General features: G+C 45.2%; 4 protein-coding genes across 4 annotated transcripts; 1 reads left to right on the forward strand and 3 right to left on the reverse strand.

The window, feature by feature from the left end:
• Positions 1-37: 37 nt before the first annotated feature.
• Positions 38-1,415, reverse strand: BHQ10_007773 (uncharacterized protein; the record flags this gene model as incomplete). Its single annotated transcript, XM_040880505.1, has 5 exons — positions 38-160; positions 225-455; positions 552-790; positions 859-963; positions 1,031-1,415. 5 exons carry the CDS (start codon positions 1,413-1,415, stop codon positions 38-40), a joined length of 1,083 nt encoding a protein of 360 aa, XP_040736276.1.
• Positions 1,416-2,043: 628 nt separating this feature from the next.
• On the reverse strand, positions 2,044-7,183 carry BHQ10_007774 (uncharacterized protein; the record flags this gene model as incomplete). Its single annotated transcript, XM_040880506.1, has 6 exons — positions 2,044-2,226; positions 2,304-3,519; positions 5,699-5,795; positions 5,832-6,668; positions 6,743-6,903; positions 6,972-7,183. The coding sequence occupies 6 exons, from the start codon at positions 7,181-7,183 to the stop codon at positions 2,044-2,046; spliced, it is 2,706 nt and encodes a 901-aa protein (XP_040736277.1).
• A 625-nt stretch (positions 7,184-7,808) lies between these two features.
• On the forward strand, positions 7,809-9,084 carry BHQ10_007775 (uncharacterized protein; the record flags this gene model as incomplete). The annotated part of the gene is made up of 4 exons (XM_040880507.1): positions 7,809-7,923; positions 8,008-8,025; positions 8,088-8,845; positions 8,932-9,084. The coding sequence occupies 4 exons, from the start codon at positions 7,809-7,811 to the stop codon at positions 9,082-9,084; spliced, it is 1,044 nt and encodes a 347-aa protein (XP_040736278.1).
• Positions 9,085-11,431: 2,347 nt separating this feature from the next.
• On the reverse strand, positions 11,432-13,537 carry BHQ10_007776 (uncharacterized protein; the record flags this gene model as incomplete). Its single annotated transcript, XM_040880508.1, has 10 exons — positions 11,432-11,618; positions 11,677-12,101; positions 12,152-12,279; positions 12,341-12,446; positions 12,507-12,569; positions 12,627-12,756; positions 12,816-12,854; positions 12,911-13,080; positions 13,163-13,326; positions 13,393-13,537. The coding sequence occupies 10 exons, from the start codon at positions 13,535-13,537 to the stop codon at positions 11,432-11,434; spliced, it is 1,557 nt and encodes a 518-aa protein (XP_040736279.1).
• Between the last annotated feature and the right edge of the window lie 234 nt (positions 13,538-13,771).

The raw sequence follows: 13,771 nt of genomic DNA on the forward strand, positions 1-13,771 counted from the left end.
CTCAAAGTGCTCAGCCGTATACCTGGCTCATATCAACTCAGTCATCGGAAGTCAGGAGCTTTCCGGTGACTGAATCGATTTTCTGTCTTCCTTTGAAATCTACCGTTAGCGACTGTGACTGGGAACGTAGCAAAATTTGAAGCCATTCAGGAGTACCTCGCTAAAAAAGAAATTAATTTCAATGGTTCTAAATGAATCAGAAAACAAAGAGGGGTTCCTCTTACCAAGCCTGCAATGTATCGGAAAATTCGAGGAAGGAAAATCGTCCTACCGTATCCACTGTACAACGTGTCGACAATCTCATCTGCCACCGTCTCAACATGCAAAAGGGGGAAGAAGAAATGGGACTGATTTGTTTCCCCTCGAAAGAGGGGAGTCTTGGTGAAGCTCAGGACAGCTAGTGAGGTACGAACGCTAGGCGCTTTGTGATGGTACTTCAGTTCGAGACCAAGAGCCTGCATTGAAAAAGTAATTAGCTAAGTGAGATATTCCAAAAAAAAAGATTAATAGTGAAGACCACAAGCGAACAGGAGGGGCATAAACAGTCTCACCTCATGCAAAACAACCAATCCCGCTTTGGAAGCACCATAATCAGCCAGGTTGGCTGGAACCATGTAGGCACTCATAGAGGCAATGTTGACAATATGCCCATGATTTCGTTTTATCATATGTGGTAGGAACTCTTTTGTCAAAAGGAAAGGAGCGATAAGATTTGTTTTAAATGTGACTTCATTGTCATGATATGACCCTTCGGCGACACTTTGACCACGAGACAAACCGGCGTTGTTCACTTTAAATATAAATGGATCAGATGAATACACTCATTGAGTTCTATTGAGGAAGGAGGCGTATAGCTACCAAGGACTGTCGGATGCCCAACCTCCTTACGGATCCGGTTACATACTTTCTCGATTTCTGAAGGATCGGACAAGTCACACCGGTAATAAGTGACGGGAAAATTATCTGATGGGGGATCAGCTTCATTCTTGGTGTTTGATTCTAATAAAGAAACAACAAAGGTCAGACACACCAATGCTGTAAGTAGGACTGATGACATCGATCACAGCTACACGAACACCGTCTGCTGCGAGTTGTTGAACGACGCTGCCTCCAATACCACCGCTACCTCCTGTCACAACGACTAGTTCCTTCTTCCAGTCCCAATCGCTGTCAGTAGCCCAGTTGTTGTGACTTCCATCGCTGAGGAAGTCATTGAACCATAGCACAAGCCCTAAGATGCTTCCATAAGTAGCCGCCCTGCCCCAAAGCGTATGTCTCACTTCGGGGCAAAGTTTCGTCAAGACCAGGATCAAAATATTCAACGCCGGATGGAAGATGGTCTTGCGTGCTAAAGCTACGATTGGGTCTATGTAAAGACCCTCTCGCGGCAGAAGATGTCTGCTTCTGCGTGGCATGATCCGAGAACCTTGATTGTTGATTCTGGTATGCAATGAGCTAGATGAAGTATTTTGTGTCCTAGATCTCAAATTATCAGCCGACTAAACCGAACGTAGTTCAGTATTATATTGTGGATAGACTAACGATATGCATCTTACCTCGGTTTCGGGCTGTGTACATCACTTAGGACATTGATCATGTCTCGTACACCGTCACGTTCGGAACGGACCCGGTGCGAGCAAAGTAATGATAGTATTGCAGAGTCAGCTTCATAATAATCTCATGTTTAAGCGGTGTAGAATAGAGTGAAGCTCGTAAGCTTTCTTTGTACTCCTCATTTTGATATACATAGGTATGTATAGATATAGGCGCCTACTTCAGTGAATAGCATACATTTCAATTACATGTCTTCTGGAGTTAAACAAATTCAATATAAAATTCTTAAATTACCTCCGATCACACCTATATAAGAAACAAAATTGAGCATTATTCATTGAGCGTTGGAAGCCGTCGTGTAGTATGATGACCGCAATCGACAGAGACTTTGATTATGCAGGTAGTGCATGTCAACATTTGTTTGTGGTTAGAACAAGTCGTTTCATCGAATCTCCTCCACAGTGTCTTAAATTAGAAAATGCTCTCACTCTAATATTCCGGCCTCCATTCTGGGACCTTCTCGTATTCTAACTTCGCTTCTTCATACACGTCTGCTCTCTTTGCCTCGTCTATGATCAACTCTCGATGAGCCTCACTCCTTACCGTCGGCAGAACCGGAAAAGGTTCACCAGTACTCTCGTAATTCAGATGTCGGCTATCATAAGGACCGGTCTGCAGGCACACGGGCAGGTTTGTCAGTAAACATACAGTTGAGATACACAATTCGAAGGGAAGCAAGGCAGTCATACCGCCTGATAGTCAAAGCAATACGCCAGACGCGCGATATTCAAGAAAAGACTTCGGTGGCCAAGCTTGTAGCCCACACAAATCCTTCTACCGCCACCAAATTGCCATAAACCATTTGTGATGTCGGTCTCGTTTCCATCTAGCCATCGTTCCGGTATGAACTCAGTGGGTGACTCGCATTCGTAACCTACAGCAACCTCGTTGATAGCAAAACAAGTACCTGCAGGAAATATGTAGCCCTCAAACTCAAGATCCTCGGTAAGCATATGATCAGGTGTCGAGATGAAGATGGGCCGCCATCGTAGAAGTTCTTTTGCAAAGGCGTGCACGTATGGGATGTTGTCAATGTCTGTTAGCGCAGGAAGACGCTCTGCATTACTACCACATACTTTGTCGACCTCGTCGCGCAGCTTTTGAAACTTGTGAGGATAGCACAATGTAGCCATGACAAAACAATTCAAAACCTCCCGTGTAGTATCGCTTCCAGCTTCGATCAGCTGCAAGGTTACGTACATAGCTTCTTGTTCATCCCCGGAGAATTTTGCATCGGGGCTAAGAAGCCCGTCTCGCGCAAATGACGGGGGTGCAGTACCCTCATCGATATGTTTCTTTACCGGATCCCACCAAGTCCGATAAACATCGTAATGGAATTGTCCAACTTTTTCCCAGTAGGGCCGCCAGGGCTGCAAGAACTTGGGCAGCTTGGCCAGAGCCGGGAACCAATCGATTATGCTTGCCCCAATGCTACCAGTAAATTCGGCTACCAACCTTTGCGTATTTACCAGATTTTGCGCTGACATGACAAATCTTTCTCCAAGAGCGATGCGATGGACAACTGAGTTGGCATAGCGATAGTGATTGCGGTACCAATCTCGCGGCTTAAAGAGGTACTCGGCCAACATTTGAGTGCTTTCCATTTCTTGGAATTCTCCATACTTCTTCAAGGCTGATCCATTCAAAAGATGATGCATGACCCGTCGCTTTTCGGCCCATTTTGCAGGAGGAAGAACCAGTGAGCGACCATCGCGACTGACGATACCACTTGCAATGGGATATTCGGATCGACCGTTAGTTATGCTGCCTCTTTTGGCGATTATTTCTTGCGTGACACGATGCGTATTGAGGAAGACCCAGGTTTTTGAACCAAGATGCACAGTAGCCATCTCACCATAGTTCCTTAATTCCAATTGCTGCATAATTTTGTTCCCTTGTGTCAGCCTGGATGTGATCAAGGAAATCATGAAGTACATAGGCTCACAAATTTATGATCAACATCATGTCGAGCTTCTTTCAATTGTAGAAGATTACCAAATATTGGAATGCCTGAGGGACCGGGAGGAAGACGATATCGACTGCCATCTTTTCTTCTTTTCTTGTGTGGTGGTTTCAAGACTGATTCGCGTAGCCAATGGAAAAGAAACAATAATCCACCAACAGACAGAATTGAGACAGCATGATATGGATAAGCGACGATAGCGCCGCGGAGTGTCTGACGCACTATTAAAATTAAATCCACGACAGACGACATCTTGCTGGCTGTATAAGATCGAAACTGTCGCGACACCAAAGGTACGCTAGCTGCAGAGTTTTGTTTTAAGGATTTTCCATCAAACTTATCTACGGATCAAGACATTTCCTGAAGGTGTGACATCTCCTGAAGTGGCTCTCATCTTGACTACTATCGTCACTTCAGCATTTACTGCCATTATTCGTTGTGCATAACCGGCATAGTTCCGAGGGGTAGAAAAAAACCCAAGCGGGAAAGAATTGGAGCCGGAGACATTCCGGTGGGCTTTAGGGAGTCTTAGAAGTTGTCGATAAGATTTGATTTACTTCGATTGAGCGAATTCTGTAATTACAGGTACTTTGACTATGTAACTTGGATAAGGATCATAGTTAAATAACCGGGCATTGTCTCGAAATGATCTGACAAATCCTTATCAAGGAAAGCACCACATCAGTGGTATTCACGTCTGTTCCAATGGATATTTAAGTATCTCCCTAGATGAAACCTAAACATCGCTATTGTTCAACGTTCGTGGAGGATGGTGTATCGTCATTATTACTGAGGTATCGTATTCTCAAACTCTGGCATTCCGACAATATCCGAAAACCACCTCGAAAAATCAAGAAAATCCGATGTTCCGAGAAATCCCAAGTCGTCAAGGTCATTTATGTCCATCATAGCAATATCACTATTTGACATTACATTCTCGGTGATGGGAGCAAGGTTTTCAAAGTGGTCTGTCCATTGCGCGGTGTCTGCCGGTGCTGTTTGGTGAGCACGATCAAGTTCTTGGTGAGTTGGAGTTTCCCTGAATCTTCGGTGATTAGATGTGGACTGAGCATATAGAGCCTGCAGAAAATTGAGAGTGTTGCAAGCAGATGAACTAAAGGTGGTCATGTAACTGAGGATGTCATTGCACCTTTTCCAGGCCTCCTCTATCTTGTTTTCACCAACTTCTGACATGATAGGTCGGCAGGAGAGAGACATCATCACGACCAATCCAGCTGTAGATACATCTGTGGCCGTAGAGTTCACTTCTTAGTACTTTATTCTCTTTCATGTAACGTTGATTCCAGTCAATTTCGAAAGCCGTAGGTACTTACAGAATCCATTGTACCACCAAGCGTCTGTAACTTGAGTTTGATGGGTATTGTATATGAGCGCTATCAGATTTAATGCAGAATTCACACATTCAGCAGCACATTTAACAGTAACAGATGAATACAGAAGGCTATTAGTCAAGCTAGAGGGTCGATAAATGACGGAGCTATTGTCTGTAGTTTTGGGTCGAGAATCGTCAAGTTGACTAGAGCATATTTGAGTAAAAATAGGTCGATAGAGCAAAAGGCAAAAGTAGAGATATCTAGTCATACGATATAAGAGACGAAAAAGGAGGAGGAAAGAAGATAAATACCTGGCGTGTAGAACATTCCGCTGGCGTCCCGCCATCTGCGTCCACGGATTTTCATTGTCTGGTTGAGCTGGTGACTGCCAATTCAAGAATGATGGAAGTTGTGTCTCATAAGAAGAGAGCTTTTCTTCAAGCCTTATAATAACATCCAGGCTACATTGTTTCCGAACTTCATCGGATTTTATGGCTTCGCTTGGTTGACCTCGCCATGTGTCGTAGACTTCAGAGAGTATCTCATCCAGAACTCGATGTAGTTTGATATTAGCAACGTAGAAAGTCATTATTGAAGCGTATGTCTCGTTTTCTTCCGTTTGTTCTAATGGAATTCCAGGTAACGGCACCCCGGGCAGATGTGCAGTCATACATGGCCGACCATGGGTCATGCTGACTGTCCTGTGAAAGAGAAAAATTAGCTAATGTGGCACGAGTTTTCCAAAATATTAGAGAAAACCGACATGTCCATTGTAACACATCCATACCATGTACAACGGCGAATTTCAAGTTCCAGTGGATCCTTGGTGACATCCCCGAAAGCCTGATGCAGACCTAGCCCTTGCGCCACTCGACATGCCACTCCTATCGACATCCAGCATCGGCTAGAATATGGCGTACTTTGAAGATAAAGTGTAGTAAGGAGAAAGGACTGTACAACACCAATCGTTTTGATATCGAGTAGGTCTAACCCTATGTGTTTTTTACCGCGCAGAAAAAAGGTGTGTGATAATGCCTGTCGTTGCGTCTCGGAAACGTCAGCAAAATGACAGCCTAAAGCAAAGATGGCGTTCAGAGAGCTTTGAAAAACCGGGGACTGGAGGTCGGAAGCCCAGATACTGCCGAGACCAATGTCCGATCTTGTAAGCTTTCGGTGAGGCTGTCTGTGCGGGACCCATAGATTCTCGTAGGCGTCCTGAAAACTAGGGCGATGGAAAAATGGGTATAAACAGAAAACACGATCCCAGAAGCATTCCAACAGATGGTCTGCCAATGCTCTAGGAGGGAGTGGGGTGTCTTCGAATACAAATCGTGTAGATGGCGTGCAGGCTTTTCGGATTATTGCCGACGTATGCGACTCGGGATGTGACCGACTCGCGTGTCTATCGGCTTCAGTAGCACGGCGATGCCTGATGGACCTGCGAGCTAGGCGCATGAACTCAACGGCCGACGAACTTCCATAATATTCAGCGTCGGGAGAGCGTGCTCCTTCATCAACTTCCGGAGCTGAAATGGTACCCATAGCGGTGATGTTACTTGTGAGCTCAAAGAGTGATGATGACTGTCTACGCTCCCGCTCAGAGTCAAGCACATATGGGGTTTGTACGTTGGTGGCATTTTGCACATTCGACTGTGGAGTGGCCAAATCATTCATTGAGAAATCACGAGGGGCTATTGGAGTGAGGGTATTGCGCACGTTATCTCCGGAGTTTCTTGAGATAGCTGGTCTTCCGGCTTCTGGAAAAGACAAAATTTGTGAGTCAGGATAGTAAACGAAAGCAAGACAATCTTTTCCAAGCCCGAATTCTCACCAGTGACATTATCAACAAAGGTCGAATCGTTTCCCATCGGTAAATCTCGCGTGGAAACATCATCAGCTAAAAGCCCTAAATCCGCAGAGTACGGTGCAATATTGGCCGCAATACAAACACCCTCTAAGTGTCGAATGCGAGCGTGAAGACTTTGAATATAGCTGCGACAGGCTGCTCGTTAACATTTTACGTTACCTACCATTGGAGTTATAAGAAAATATGCACGTACGCCGCGTTACTTTCTGTGCGAGCATTATCTGATGAATAGACACATTGCTCCAAAGGCAACGAACGTCGTTCACAAGCCGCGCATATGGGCATCTTTCCATCGCAGCGTGACTTGCGCTCACGACACGGATCGCAAGCCAATGGCACCTTGCGGCGAGCCCGGCTCTTTCTCTCAACCCTGCGGGGGTTCTGAGGAGGAGCTGGAGATCCCATATTGTTGCTATGATTCTTGTTGCTGCTGACAACGCAGGCGACGTAAGCGTCCAGTTACATGGGCGATAGTTAGATGTAGTTCGGATTTGGTGGCTAATCTGAGCATGGCTTATCTTACCAGCCCTTTTGTAATGTGCTTACGGCTACGGTACATGGCTTTACAATACCTAATAAACATGGCCTTCCACAAAGTATGAGATCAAGTCTCTGCTCGGCATCTTTTACGATAAATAAGGTCGGCGGTCGATCTTGTTACTTGTCCGAAGAACTCAAACCACAATTCAAACTCATTTACAACAGAACCCTCGTATCCTTGTCCTTCTCATTCGGGTTACGGATGGTGATCTGTACGTAAACTTCAATCATTGAATGATCGCAAAACGGTATCATACTGTAACGGCACCGGGCCGATTCCGATGGTACAGATCGGAACAGTCCGAACTCATACTACGTAACCAGCCTTACATCATATTTCCACAACTATAACTACGAACATGAGTCTCAATACGGCAGAGAACAACGTGAAAAAGAAACAATCACGATAGTGATGATCGTTCAATTGACGATACTCGTGAGCCTTGTCGCCTGTGTTTCTTATCTTCGCGCTCGTGGAACCTTCTCCAACATGGTCGACAACGTTACCGATTTCTTGTTGGAAAAGACATTGGGTTGGCCTTCCGGAGTTGAAATCAATAAGGTGGACACGCACCATCACTATGTGCCATCGTTCTATGCCAAAGGTAACTAGGTCTACCGAATTCCATTCCTAGTTGCACGGAATGCACCGATGAACTAGACAAGAGCGTGGAGCTAACGGATTGTAGCTGTTGAGGATGCCGGAGGTACATCTATTTTTCTTCATTACCGCTATGATTCTTAGGCTTAGGTTGTGTCTAATATTCAGGTGACCCTAGTGGCTGGCCAACGCCGCATTGGACACGCCTGCGATCCGAGCTACTTATGAAGCATATGGGTATCCAGACGGCCATCCTATCCGTTACAGCCCCAGGTGCATGCATCCTGGAAAGCCAGGCTTCATATGCTCTGGCGCGGAAGCTGAATGAATCGGGTGCCGAAATTCGTGACAGTGATCCGCAAAAATTCGGGTTTTTCGCATCTTTACCGAGTCTGCTAGACACGGATGCCGCCCTGGCTGAAATTCGATACGCGTTAGATGTTCTTCATGCGGATGGAGTCACACTATTTACTCGTTACGGTAATGAGAATACATACTTAGGTCATGCAGATGTTGAGCCTATCTGGGCAGAGCTCAATCGTCGCAAATGTGTCGTGTTTGTGCATCCTACTCATCCAGTTGATACCAATAAGGTCAATGTGAAGTTACCCCAGCCGGTGATTGACTATCCTCATGAGACGACGCGTACGGCAATGGACATGATCATGATGGGCACTCGACGGAAGTATCCAGATTGCAAGGTGATTTTGTCGCATGCTGGTGGCTCACTACCATACCTCATCAGCCGGCTGGCAACCCCTTTGCGAGCAACGCCAAATTTCGCCGCCTCTGCTGCCATGGGTACGAACCATGATCAGACTATGGCTTCCTTTCGCAGTTTTCACTACGACTTGGCGCTGTCGGCATCTCCTCAGGTGTTAGATATACTGTTGAAATTGGTCCCTCATGATCATATTTTATTTGGTGTAAGTATATTATTTCCAATTCCCTTAGGATCTGCCTCTTTAGAAGCTTCAAAATGCCTTCTAACTATTATACTTGCCACCTGCAGAGCGATTTTCCGTACGCACCACCCCCAGCTTATCCTGGGTTCTTGAGTGACCTAGAAGAGTATCCGCTGAGTAAGGAAGTGAGAGACATGATCAACTTTGGAAATGCGCACGCTTTATTTCCTCGATTGTTAGAATCGACGTCCTCAATTTGATTAACTTTGAACAAGTTGCAAATAGGAGTTGAAGTATTCTTGGAAGGAATCCATAATTTATGCAACCAAATTGTCGCTGTAAAAAAAATCGATCGATCACTCTAGCGTGAACCACATAACAAAGAAGTTTTCTTAATGATATGACAGCTATCTAAAAACCTAGAAGATTTCAATGCGGCCACCATATTTATACAAAGCAACCTTACTATTTGCTATCAGCAACAAACACGGCAGCCGCTTCAGTAGCAGTAGCTGTCACGCTAGGGGGTGCAGTGCTTTTAGTCACATCACTATGTTTTCCATGGTCAATCTGGGAAGTAATAATATAGATATATGGAGTGCTTACAGTCCAAGGAGCCACTGAATACCTCCATAGATATGATTTCGAAAAAGTGTATCATGAAGCCATCTATCCCGCTCTGGCGTAAGCCAGGTTTACTGCATGAATGATGATAAACTTACGTCTCCGTCGCATGGCCTAACCCAGTCTGAAACAATCGGCCGTGATGCGTCAAATCAGGGGTTAGCTGGTGGCCTGGTTCACGAAACCAAGCAATCGGTTGAGGAGAACCTCCTGGGGTGAGTTGAATTGTGGAAACAACATCTCCACGAGTTTCGGTCTCCTTATAGCTGGATTGTATTGCGGATAGCAGTAGCTTTAGAATAATAGCAAAAAACTTAGTATTCTCCCAAAACGTCGTTTCTCAAGATAGGACCCACAGTAACGTTGTTCTTGCGCGGGTCTTGATGGTATTGATCTAAATGTGCTCCATGTTAGTGCTTCTCTCCTTTTCATCTTCATATATGAAGGAGCTTCAACTTAAATATCTCGTCATAATGCTCCCATGTCAGACTATAGAGTAAGCAAGGAGTCGGAGTGGCCAAAAATATCAATTATTTCGTAACTCACGGTAACATAGATACCGCAGGATGTGTCGGATTAGAGACCTGATAGCTGGCATTCTGGATCTATAGACATACTTTCATTTAGCGACGCTTGATAAAACCCAATGGCTTCTATCATTTTCGTACATCGGGGTGACCAGAAAAGTACGCGCCGGTAAGATTGCCATAGAAGGACTCGGTGGTCAAAGCATTGGTAGCGGCATGGCTTGCTCTCCTATTAGTCGAAGAAGCATTTAACTCAGTGTCAAGATACATACATTGAGGCGAAATGACCACCATTCTGGAGCCATCTCCTGAAAGCCGTTACCTGGCTGCCAGTGATAATTTCGCCCGTGCTAGACGGCATAGTGTAAGTAATTCTTTTTTTTCGGCGTGTCCTTTACTCTTGATCAGTGCCTTACGTAGAAATCCAGACAATCGCCTGAAACTGGGATAAGCTCTCATCGGTGAATATAGACGGGCTAGAAAGCAGCGACCTAGATCAGCGTCATTGAGGTTAAAGGTGTAGTGATATGAGATTTACTCTTCAGTATGGACTGAATTCCATAAGCCTGCTGCTGTTCCCCACTCAGCGAGGACTGTAGCTGTATATAAGAGGCAAAAATTAGCGCACAGTACTCAGACCGTCCAGAAGCTTAAAATAAACGGTGAACCCTACCTGCCACGGAGGTAGAGTCATGGCGATAGCCAAGGGCACGAGTAAAGATGAGGATCTTCGGGATGGATTCCGTATTGTTGCCTGACATCGTGATTCAAATAAAGTATCTCCCTCTATTTTGTTTACTTACAACAGTCGCTCAGTCTGCTAGTGACGATAAATCATGAAGGAATGGGTGCATTACACAGCATACAGGCGCGGATAAATTGGCCGATACCTAACCCGAACCCCGCATATGAAAGTAAGCCAAGACGTGTCTATATTTAGCCATTTTAGATATAGACTATGCATTTCGTTCATTTCGCTCTCATCGAAATACCTGCTACGGTTGATTCATCGGCAATATTTCTTGTAGTCATTTTTCAATACCGATTGTAGGGCACGCTGTGCCACGTGAGGTCACAACGTCACCGTGGTCAATTAGCACGTATACTTATTAGTTACGTAGAATAGCGGATAAGGGCTAGAAGCATGATTGAAGGAACCGACTTACATCTTTGGGATAAACCTAGGTATGCTTTCAATATGCTACTAATAACTTTGGAAGCGTTCACGGTTCAGGGTTATAGATAGTATTGCAACATTAGGCTATATAGCTCACTTGTAATACTCACGAGTCATGTCACTCTTTCGCCAAATAAGATGCATATATATCGTCGTTAGAAGCCATCCTCGAAGATCTCTGAAAGCAGATAATGTATAAAAAGTGGCCGTTCATGTATGTCTGCCGTCAGATGAAATTGATCCGAGACGGATCGAGTTTCACGAATACCGTAAAGCAGCCTATCCAGAATACCGAAAGTGTTTGTTTTCCACGTCAGTTTCATCCCGAAGACCAGAAAGAACGTCTAGGTTCGAGTTGCCTGTTGCATAGCTGACATCGCTAAGCGCTTTCTTGTCTCGACGCTTGTTTTCGATGCCCATGAGGAGCCAGGTTGACATGCTTGTTGTGACGTAGAGCGACAGGAAGCTGTTCAAAAATGTGGTCAATTCAGGTTTATGACAATTTTGACGAAGAGACAACATACGCAAGTACAAATCCAAGTCCGGTGTGGTAGTAAGGAGCTTCGGAGCCCTGGAAAGTCTGAGGTGTGATGATATTCGTAATGCAGTACAAGAGAAACGCTGTTGATGTGACGACTTGTTTCTTGGTGAAACCGCCCACATTTGAGGAGATAACGGACATAATAACAGTATAGTTCACGCCCGAGAAGGAAATCATAATACAACCGGCAAGTCGACGGTGCCCGTACTCCATTAATGGGGGGGTGATATAAAGGATGGCGACACCAGCAACGGCGACGCAGCTGGATAGGCATGCGAGAGGCTGCTTCCAGTTACGAAGAGCGGGCACGAAAGTCGGCAAGCCGGAAATAAGCATTTGCATGACGGCTTGGACAGCGTAGTTTGGCGCGGTGTATAGTTGGGCTTTTAGTGCAGTGTAACCGAAGCCCTAATCAAGTCAGAAGCAGGTAGCAGGTTATAGGAATGATGAAGACTAACCTTGATGATGATACCCAGAAAGTTCGTTGTTACGCTTCCAGCAGCTTGACTGAAGAACATCTGGAGCACCATCAACCAACAACGATAATCGATCGCAGCATCCTTTACGTGTTCCCACTTGAAAGTCTCTTATTAAGCATGTTATTACTCCAGCTCTTGAAGTGAATGTTTCCCTAAGTTGCCACATACCATTCTTGACACCGAGTTGGTCGTCTGAAACACGCTTAACAGCAATAGCCTTTTCCCTGTCGTTGAGCCATGACACGCTGACCGGAGAGTCTGGTAAGAAGAACCACTGCACTGAAAGTTAGCATTTTATCAATATTAGTGGACGATCTAAATTGACTGATCATACAAGAGCAATTCCGGTCACGCAACTAAGTAGTCCGATTAGTAAGAAAATGAGATGCCACGATTGCTAAACAGAAAATGTTAGTCGATAGTTCGATATCGAAATAAAAGGAATGGCACGCACAACAGGGCCTGTCGTGACATGACCAAGACCGTAGTAGATCACTAGGAAAGGCACAGGCATTGCGCCATTTGTCACGGTCCAAAGACCAAAGCGAAACGGCTTTTCTTCCTGAGTATACCACATTCCAGTACTATATGAGTAAGCAAGACGTTCGTATCAGGATTGTGATCGGGATGTTTGAAGGCTTACATCAGGCTGAGACCGGGAACGACGCAAGATTCGAAGATGCTGTCAATTTACTCTTAGCGCAAGAGACTTGTTGACATGAGATCATGACGACATACCCAAGAAGAAATCGCAGCGCGAGCAAAGTTGAATAATTTTTTGCTGCCATGCATCCGAGGAGAGTGCAACCCCAAACAAAAAAGTTAAGGCCGATGTACTTTCCGGCGTGGAACCTTTGCATAGCTCGCCCGGAAAAGAAAGTACCAGCAATGTAACCGAAGTAGAAAATCTAAGCGGTTGTGAGCAGGGCGATCATCGGAACGTGAAGCATCTAGCTGATTTGGAACGCTGCAAAGAGAATATAAACTTACCGAGACACACCAGGAATACTCGTTGCCTGTGAGACCCAAATCTTTTTGTAGTCCATAAGTAGCTGCTGCACCGAGACCGGATTTGTCCACGAATTGAAGACCACAAGCCCAGGCAGCAAGTGGCATGAGATGCCAGTCAATTTTGCGAACGAGCTTGCGAGCCTCTATACAAGAATTAATAAACGTATTACAAGTAGAATATAAACAGAAAGCAATTTGATATGGATTACCTTCTTTTGTGTAGGTCAGGTCCTGGCCAGCGAGGGCCTGGGCACCAACATCCAACTGGCCTTTTAGATCAGTATCATCAATACGTGGGTATTCAGCATGGTGAGCGACCTCTTCAACATCTGTCTTTTTCGTTTCGTCGACCATGTTGAGTCGAGTCGGTTGTTCCTGGGATGGTTGTGAAGATGTGTCTGACCTAGCAGCCGTGGCGACTTAAATGTAGGGAATAGAGAATGATCTGGGAGGATCCAGTCACTTCTTTCCCCCAGAAATGTGACTAAACTCGGAGAAGATTTTAAGCGAAGAAGCGAGACCAGAAAGACTAATTTGTCGTGAACCTGGGGTTACTCGGGCCGGTGAATTGATTTGAGAATTGGGATG

This window comes from Talaromyces amestolkiae (assembly GCF_001896365.1).
Source record: "Talaromyces amestolkiae strain CIB chromosome Unknown scaffold16.1, whole genome shotgun sequence".
Taxonomy (NCBI): domain Eukaryota; kingdom Fungi; phylum Ascomycota; class Eurotiomycetes; order Eurotiales; family Trichocomaceae; genus Talaromyces; species Talaromyces amestolkiae.